This window comes from Cephus cinctus, unplaced genomic scaffold (assembly GCF_000341935.2).
Source record: "Cephus cinctus unplaced genomic scaffold, Ccin1 Ccin1_scaffold2474, whole genome shotgun sequence".
NCBI lineage: Eukaryota > Metazoa > Arthropoda > Insecta > Hymenoptera > Cephidae > Cephus > Cephus cinctus.
The window spans coordinates 1-8,607 of record NW_014334268.1 but is presented as its reverse complement, the minus strand read 5'-3'; the positions used below and the strand labels follow the sequence as shown (position 1 = coordinate 8,607).

Here is an 8,607-nt window from a genome sequence, read left to right as displayed (position 1 = left end):
ACATTGATATCACAGATTATTATTTGTACAATGTCAGTCTGTCAAGAATTTGAAGGGATATCAGAGTTTTTATTTTTTTCTTATATACGGTACGTACTTTGTTTTATGTCTCTGTGAAACATAGGTCTTGATAATTGATGCTCTAATCTTTCCATGAAGAACTAAGTAGGCCGAATGATAATTATATAGTTTTAACAGCAAAGACCACTCATTCTTTGGTTTTATCATAGTCAATGAGTAATAAAAAAAATCAAACAAAATCATTATGAAACATTGCTTTTTTTATTTTGCTAAATTTGCTTTCTGTGAATTCATTTTACAAAGGAACATAAGAATTCAATATATTGACTAATCGGTCATGACAAATTTTGCTTATGATGGCGGAAAATTATCATTTTTTATTCTTTTTTTTTTTATGACTGTTGTTTTCTTTACTTTGGGATTGTTAAGTAACGACTATTTACGGTACAGTAAGAGTATCAATAAGATCACTAATAACACTTATAGAACGATTTTGATGAAACGAAAAAACAATTTTGATAAAACGAAAAAAATAAAAAATGGATAGTTGCTAACCAATAGTTACATTCAAGTATGCTTCAATAATAATGTTTTTTATAAAACTATAAAAATAAATCTTTGTTGTTTCGTTCGACTATTCTTCCTAAAAACTAATAAGGCAATCCTCCGCAACGGGCGATACAGCAAATTTGCATCTTTTGCTTTTACAACAAAAACATCGAGGAATCTTCCTAGTCATCTAAATGGGAAAGCAGTACACTCAGTATCGTTTATAAATGTCTCACTGGTAAAAATGTAATCATGTTACGGGTTAAACAAAATAAATTTATCATAATTACGTTAGAAAATAGATAAGCATCGTTTGAATCTTCTTGGGAATATAAAAAAAATACAGGACTCAAAAAAAAAAGATTATAGCAATGATATTATATAACATCACATATTATTTTCAAACGTCACCTGTACGTATTGTGTTTTGTCAAATCTACGGACTTTTAATGAACTCTAATGCTCTAAAACAGAATTACATAGTTTGTTAAATGAAAGAACGTCGGTATATCAAATTTAAAAAATCTCACTGTAAGTTACTCTAACAGTATTTCTAATGTTTTTAGCATATTGAACATCATTGACAATTCAGATTCATAATGTGTACAACCAAAACCAAATTCTATAATTTCAGGACTCGTATTCAACCTTATGGCAGTCATGATACGAGATTTATCTTCGACTTCTATTAAATGTTTCTGAAAGTCAATTTTCATGGATTTCATTAGCTCATGAAAATCTTTTCTCAACTGTATGATAGATTCTTCGATGGATATATTATTCATATTATCAGCTTTAAGGTTAACTGCAACAAGGCCCAGGGTGCTGATGGTGCTTAGGAACTCTTCACGCGCTTTTTCGTCATAACTGCTTTTTAATTTCGTATGATACTGGCACAGTTTCATACCCAAGTTCACTTTCTTAGTTGTCGCGGGATTAGGACAGAGACCAGGGTATCTGGCTTTGGCAATTTCAGAGGCCATCATTTCCTGTTTTCTGCTTTCTTCATTTTGTAACTTAAAATCGGTGGCATCCGAAGAACGTATATCAGAGACAACGTCCATTATTCTGTCTAACATTTTCTTTGCTGCATCATGTTTTGCTTGCTTCTTTGTTGTAGCCGTACCCTCTTCTTTAAAGGTAGAAACAATACAGCGAATAGTGAAAACTCTGGCATGTGGTGGTCCCACGTCGCTTATCGCAACGTACTCTGGCCCGCGCAGCTCATTCTCAGCACAAAGATCCTGAAAGCACTTCACGCTCGAGTATTCACGTTTTCCACGGGGTCCAGGAATGCTTTATGGGTTGAGCTTATACCTGTAACGCGCCAATGGCATTTATGAATGGTGCATTTGGAGGAATCTTTGGGGATGGTGGTATTTGTGCTGGTAGCGGTGTTCTCATTGGGGACTGCGCAGGAGATGCTGGAAGTTGTGGGTAACTTCTATGCTTTGCAATGGTTTCTAGCATAGTTTTGGCTGCTTCGTGTTTTGCATCCTTTTTACAACGTCCTGTTCCCGTTGCGGACAAACCATCACATGTTACTTGAAACGTGAACGTGTTTATGTGGGAACCTCCTCCGTCATAAATAAGTTCATAGTTTGGAACCGTTCCCTTCTTCACCATCATCTCTTGCAATATCGATACTGGCGTTTTGTTCATAGTGTACTATGTTAGTAGTTACTTTGGAATTTTATAAAGCTTCTTCACTTTCAAGAAAGTGAAATCAATCTTTTGACTAGAAGAAACTAGCCAGTTCTTTATATAATATACTAATTATTTAATCTCATATAAACTTATACCACAAACTAGTCTTTATCAAACACCATGAGCTACATTGTACCGGATATACCTGTGGAAATATTATTTGGTTATCAAATGTCCAATCAATAAGGAACATACGTATACTAACATATGTATACTAACCTATGAAATTATGAAATACTTTCATGTCAGATATAAACAAATAATCTGTCCATTCATTTATTAAAGTTTTTCAAAATGCGTAGATACTTTCTTCTGCAAATTTCTGTGGCAGAGTCAAAAAATATACTAATTGTTGCCAACGATGAACATTAATGTTGGAAAATTACTAAACCGTTAAACCATGTTAGATCACGTTAGATCAGTTGTTTAAACGAAGTTGCGCCACTCATCCACTCATCTCAAAGATGTGCCACCATCAAATTCCTACAGAACTTCGAGCCCTCTATAGTAAAGATAAGAATTACTGAATATAATTTTTTTTTATAACCTAACGAGCCGGTCGACTAATGATAAATTATTGTAATATATAAATTATTACAAATGAATCTAACAATGCGTGCCAGTTTACTTGCATCAAGAAAATAATAAATCAATGCTAATTCTAAAATAAATAAACAATTAAGTTTGTGTTACGTAAGTGAAGAAAATCATGTACCAGAGATGAGCATTTACTATCGTACGATAGACATAACCTCGTAAATGTTAAACAAGTATGATAACAATGTATCAACAATTTTGATTACTATTAAAATATGACCCAAAATACAAACGAAAACAATAAGTTTTAGTTAAACGAAAAGTATCGTGGATGTAATACAAGAGAAACTGTGCTAAGAGTATCATACAAGTAGTATAAAAATGAGGAACTTACGGCAACTAAGAAGCGCAATTTTAATTAATAATAAAGCTTTTATGGTTTCTACGTTAATGAAAAATTACACGCGATATCCTACAATCGGTTCATTTACAACGTATAATCTGTGTAATGACGAAGGACTGTCTCACTATAAGAACGAACCGGTGTCAGTGAAAAGCTTTGCTACATCCTTCGATTTGATTTCACGTAATTTTTCTGTGAGCAGTAATGTCTTTTCCAAGAGTAAAGATCGCGGAAAGGATAAGAAGAAACCCTCGAAACCTAAGGAAATAAATATCAATGAATTGGCCGAGGTGATAAACGTAGAACATTTAACTTCACAAATGGAAAAGGCACTGGAAGATTTGAAAAATAGTTTCATTAAGAATTTGACTTTACGCTCTACTACTGGTTCTATTGAAGAAATTCCGGTAACGTATGAAGGCAAGGAATATAAGCTTCAGGAACTGGTGCAAATCTCCCGGAAACCGAAAACTGTGGTTTTCAATGTTTCTGCATTTCCTCAAGTAATACCACAAATTATTCAAGCTATTGCAAAAAGTGGACTCAACCTTAATCCTCAGCAGGATGGAACGACGCTTTTTATTCCTATTCCCAAGTGAGTCGCTTTTGTTTTTCTGATTAGTAAGAAGATGGAATTTCAAAGAGACTTTTATTTTTTGAATCTCTACTTCTAGTATTACGACGGTTATGTCTACACGTGTGCCACCTGTGAAATAGACTTCAAATCAATTTCAAAACTGATGTACTTGGGCCTTTAGATGGTATTTTTTTTTTTTCAGGATGAATAACAAAGTATGCTTTTTATTTCAGAGTAACCAAGGAACATAGAGAGGGTCTGTCGAAGAATGCCAAGAGCCTCTTTATCAAGTGTCGAGATCACATAAAAGATATACAAAATAAAGAAATCAAGAAGATAAAGAAGAAAACTGAACTGTCTCAGGATCTTTCTCGCAACGTGCAAGGTCAGATTCAAACTTTGGCTGATAAGTATGTCTCGGAAGCTGAAAAGATTCTGGAAGCAAAGACGAAAGAATTACTTGGAGAATAATCGTTATTGTATATTGTATGTTTTTTTAAATTGCAATCTGTGGATTATTTAGTCTGTACTATAGTAGAGATAGTAGGTTGCGATGCAGTAGTTATACTAACAAGTTATACACAATTTATGATTCAATGGTTATAAATGTACATATTCAATATGTTTAGTTACGTATGAATTTGCAATGACTAATAATACACACTGTTGTATGGTTTTGCGCAGTAAACATTATTATTCAATAATAAAGTTTTTTTATCTCGGTTTTCTCTAAATCAGATTTACATCATTCACTGTGTTAGTGCAAATAAATATTAATTGCATCTTTTGAATTATCTTAAAGCATTTGTTGAAGATCATTACAGTGCATCTTTTGTCGTTGCAGCTTCTCTCAGTAGTTGTATGAACACTGTTTATGTATTTGGATGGTGAGCAGTGAGGATGGTACCATTCCATCTAATACTTCTGTCATTGCCCAGAATTTTGTCATTGTCAGTAAAGTTTTGTCAAGTATGGGCAATGACAGAAATTGCACTATACCCATTAATATACAATCATTACTATCAAAGGCACGTTGAAGCTTCAGATGTGTCTGAAATGATAAAAATTAATGATAAATAGTTGATATCAATTGGTCATCTCGACATTTATCCATAATTTTAATTTTGATAGCCAATAGAATTTTGAGACACGTACTTTAAATGTATAATAATATTCATTTTTACTCATATTAGAAACTAATCTGTGATATCAAAATATATAATCATTTACCAGTCTGTGATCTGATATACTGCAAAAGTGCTTCGCACAAAGCTTTGCCTGCTGCAGTAAGTCTTTCTGTCGGATGAAAAGCAATGCTCAGTCTTAAGAAGTTTTTGGTTTTTTTAGTATTTGAAAATCGTGAACCGGGTATAGCAGAAACTTTATAAACCTCCTGACACCAGGGAATGAATTTGGCTGCATCAACACCTGGTGGAAATGAATAATTATAGAGGCGACAAAGAATTATGAAGTGAATTACAAAAACAAGCTCCCAAAATTGCCTTGCCTAATGGTAAATGTATCCAAACAAAATATCCACCTTGAGGTCTCCGATAGGAACAACATTTTGGCAAGAATCGGTCTAAGACGTCACAAAGTGCGTTCAAACGTTCCTAAAAGCCAGGGTGAATTTATCTTTTTCATATTTGAAAAATTCATTTAGTGTACCTTATATAAAGTGACAAGACTATCCAAGTACTCATCCTCTATATTCATCTGCAATAAGCTGGTAATCAATCCAGAAATATAATGATTGACTGCTCCACCGCTCTTTAAGATTCCTCTAATAAAAATAGATATTATAAAAAACACTAATAAGGATAATTAGAAGAATTAAATGCAAATGGCCCTAAAATATAAGACTAGGAAGACTCATAAAGATCATGTGATCTGATTGCTTTCATTTCTAACACAGAGATCAGAGTATAGCCAAGCCTTCATTTAATTAAGAATTGAAGTAACATGGAGTAAAATTAAATAAATAATATACGCCACAACTATCTACTTACGAAGCTTTCAAAATCTCAGTAATACGATGACTGCTTTCCAACCAACCCAAACGTATAGCTGGGAATAGGATCTTTGAAAAGGATCCATTGGAGATGACATTACCACCCTTGTAATCAGGATCCTTAGGATTATCATAATAAAACAATCTATGTGGTGGAAGACCATCCCCGTAGTGAAGAAGATTATAAACATCATCACAAACAACAACTATAGAATTTTCACGTGCAATTTTCACCAGGCGTTTACAATCCTCTGTTAAAAAAAAAGATCCCATAAGGATCACCATTCCATACACGGATGAAACCTTAATACTACAAAAATTGACCTGGAGGAAGAGTCATTCCTGTAGGATTGTGATATGTTGGAATCGTGTAAAACATCCCCCAGAATATTTTATCCTTGTTCAAGAAGTAATTGCCTTTTCTTTCCACCTGGAGGATCTTCTCCATCTCATCAAGGTCCACCAGGTCATCCTTCATCGGTACTAAGTAATCATTTTATATTGATCACAATTTATTTCACGCTGAATAATACTATGCATCGTCTTTCAAAATTTAAATTTACCTATGACTATCCGCATGAGCGGAAATTGATTGAAGGCGTCCAGGGCAATCATGTACGTCACTTCCTCTACAAAAATAACGCCGTTTGACGAGAGAATACTACACAGAAGAAGCTGAAGACCATGCGTGGCGCCGCAAGTTAAAATCAGCTGTTCCCTTGCAACTGGGTCGCCATAACGGCGTCCTAAGAACTTTGCCAATTCTTCGCGACACTCCCAAAGACCTGAAGTGATGCCATATTGAAACAGGTAATAGTTTCCTTCTTGCTCTTCCTCTTCCTGTAGTAATTTAAAGAAAAACATAGCCATTGTCTTCCCTTCTTTAATGACAAGTCACAATCATCAGGTTTGATGGATCAGTTCAATTGACTTTGCACTCTCACCAATCTGTGCTGCGTCGCCCTCATCATCATGAGTCCACATTGCTTGAGTACATCAGGACCTGGTGCACCCACTGAGAGGTTAGTGACTTCTTTTTTATAAACATTAAATATCGGGTCGCCATCAAACAAATGTCGTAGATAGGTATCCTTCGTTTGTTCCATTTCCGCTATTGAGTTCAAAGAGAGTTGTAGTATTTCTGTACGAATTAAACGTTATAATTTTCCAAATATCACCGCACTGATATTTACGATTATCAGTAATCTGTATCATACAATACTATAACAATACAAAAGTCAATTTAAAAAATATCAGCTATCGGTACTTTGTGTTATCTCAGACACATACTTCGTCTTAGATTTTATTTTTAAAAATACAATAATCTTGTAGATAGATTCGCGTAGTTCATACGCTTTAGTACAAGGAATAATAATCGCACAAAAAGGTTCACAATCGGTTTACCAGTTGAAGAAGAATCGGAAAATCTTTATCCCACAAGTTTATCCATAATTCAATAATATTATACGTAATTTAGGAAAGTCATTACCACCGAAAATAAATCATGCACTCTCTAAACAAAAATTCCTAAACAATTCTAATTTAATTTCCAATAGTTTGCTGCCTGACGTTCACAGCACAACTGATATACCACAGCTGCTGACTATACACAACCATTTTAACATCGTTACTAACTGCATATGCGTAGCATGATTTCACAAGCATGTACATACACTGATGTATCACTGCTTGAGAGAATTACACTCATCAACATTGCCGTACGTGTACGTATACGTTACGTAATAAAAAAATGTAAGTATACAATCATTATGGCATATAAACAAATAATTATATACGTAAAGAATAATGTTTAAAATCGAGAATATTAATCTAGTTATAAATTCAATATAAATACGAATTCCTGCCACTGAATTGTTGGTCTATCAAATAGTGTATTTATAGGAATAACGTTGGCTGCAATAGTCGATCCGAATTTCCCTTATCAAGATGAACCTATACAAACAGTAATGTGACTGATAAAGGTTAGAGAATACATACGCGTATCTAAACAAGCTCGTTTATTGTGCCGAAATTCCTTACTGGATTTTTTCCCTGTAGGATTGAATCTCCTCATTAAAAGATTCGTGACACAATTATGAGGGAGATGAATCTTCCTAGTAGACCAGTCGAATTACGGACTATGAGAAGAATTGCCGCGAGGAATACTCGGACCTCAAACACTGTAAAGAAGCTGAAGTCAAGTACTAGTGGTAGAAAAAGTATAAATAGAAATTTTATAAATTGAAAACTGAATAGAATCAGTACAAAATAAACATTTTTAATAATATTGCGAAATATCAAATATCGATGGAAGTATTTGTATTTTTAAATTTTGCTGCAAGAGGACAACACTTGTCGGAAAGAGGCAAGTTTGTTTCGACAAAAATCAGTTGCACAGAAATATTGAAAATTCCAAACATGGAATAAAGCTTTCCAAGTACTACTAAATATTATTGGATCTTGACTTACTTTCAAAATTTATTCAAAATATAAAGGTTACATCAAAATCCCGCAGAATATACGGAGTAGATAAAAATTGAATGGAAATTATAGAATATCGAAAATAATTTACGTTCAAATTGAAATATTAATAAATTAGGTGTTTGGAACATTAGAATAATTAATTAAATCAATAAAGTAAAATATTAACACTTAGAAATCGGAAATTCTGGCCAAGCATATTTCGAAGTACTGGAAGTTGCCCAAAATTGTGTGCGCGCAAATTTGTCGCGCAGGGCTCGGTGACTGCGAGCAGGCGGATGGTGGGGGGAACGCTCGAGCAGGACTCGGAGCGCTCATTCT

General features: G+C 34.0%; 3 protein-coding genes and 1 long non-coding RNA gene across 13 annotated transcripts; 2 read left to right on the top strand and 2 right to left on the bottom strand.

The window, feature by feature from the left end:
* Window positions 1–260: 260 nt before the first annotated feature.
* LOC107274186 (RISC-loading complex subunit TARBP2-like) lies at window positions 261–2,802 on the bottom strand. The gene is made up of 4 exons (XM_015753024.2): window positions 2,669–2,802; window positions 2,497–2,599; window positions 1,888–2,422; window positions 261–1,814 (listed from the first exon to the last, which is right to left on the bottom strand). Exons 3-4 carry the CDS (start codon window positions 2,230–2,232, stop codon window positions 1,107–1,109), a joined length of 1,053 nt encoding a protein of 350 aa, XP_015608510.1. The 5' UTR covers window positions 2,233–2,422; window positions 2,497–2,599; window positions 2,669–2,802; the 3' UTR covers window positions 261–1,106.
* A 21-nt stretch (window positions 2,803–2,823) lies between these two features.
* LOC107274187 (ribosome-recycling factor, mitochondrial) lies at window positions 2,824–4,498 on the top strand. The gene is made up of 2 exons (XM_015753027.2): window positions 2,824–3,812; window positions 4,028–4,498. Exons 1-2 carry the CDS (start codon window positions 3,196–3,198, stop codon window positions 4,263–4,265), a joined length of 855 nt encoding a protein of 284 aa, XP_015608513.1. The 5' UTR covers window positions 2,824–3,195; the 3' UTR covers window positions 4,266–4,498.
* On the bottom strand, window positions 4,464–7,504 carry LOC107274184 (2-aminoadipate transaminase). 9 transcript variants are annotated; one of them, XM_025091432.1, is made up of 9 exons: window positions 7,362–7,504; window positions 6,750–6,916; window positions 6,369–6,645; window positions 6,130–6,288; window positions 5,804–6,056; window positions 5,463–5,577; window positions 5,302–5,407; window positions 5,025–5,222; window positions 4,464–4,845 (listed from the first exon to the last, which is right to left on the bottom strand). In XM_025091432.1, exons 1-9 carry the CDS (start codon window positions 7,474–7,476, stop codon window positions 4,817–4,819), a joined length of 1,419 nt encoding a protein of 472 aa, XP_024947200.1. In that variant the 5' UTR covers window positions 7,477–7,504; the 3' UTR covers window positions 4,464–4,816. The 9 variants fall into 9 exon arrangements, 8 of the variants coding, with proteins under 8 accessions (XP_024947200.1, XP_024947201.1, XP_015608507.1 ...); XM_025091433.1 differs by having other exon boundaries at window positions 5,335–5,407; XM_015753021.2 differs by having other exon boundaries at window positions 7,295–7,435.
* On the top strand, window positions 6,474–8,092 carry LOC107274190. 2 transcript variants are annotated; one of them, XR_001539411.2, is made up of 5 exons: window positions 6,474–6,615; window positions 6,713–6,827; window positions 7,362–7,557; window positions 7,708–7,787; window positions 7,864–8,092. It is a non-coding gene; the product is annotated as an uncharacterized LOC107274190 (long non-coding RNA). The 2 variants fall into 2 exon arrangements; XR_003061741.1 differs by having other exon boundaries at window positions 6,483–6,615; window positions 6,700–6,827.
* The last annotated feature ends 515 nt before the right edge of the window (window positions 8,093–8,607 follow it).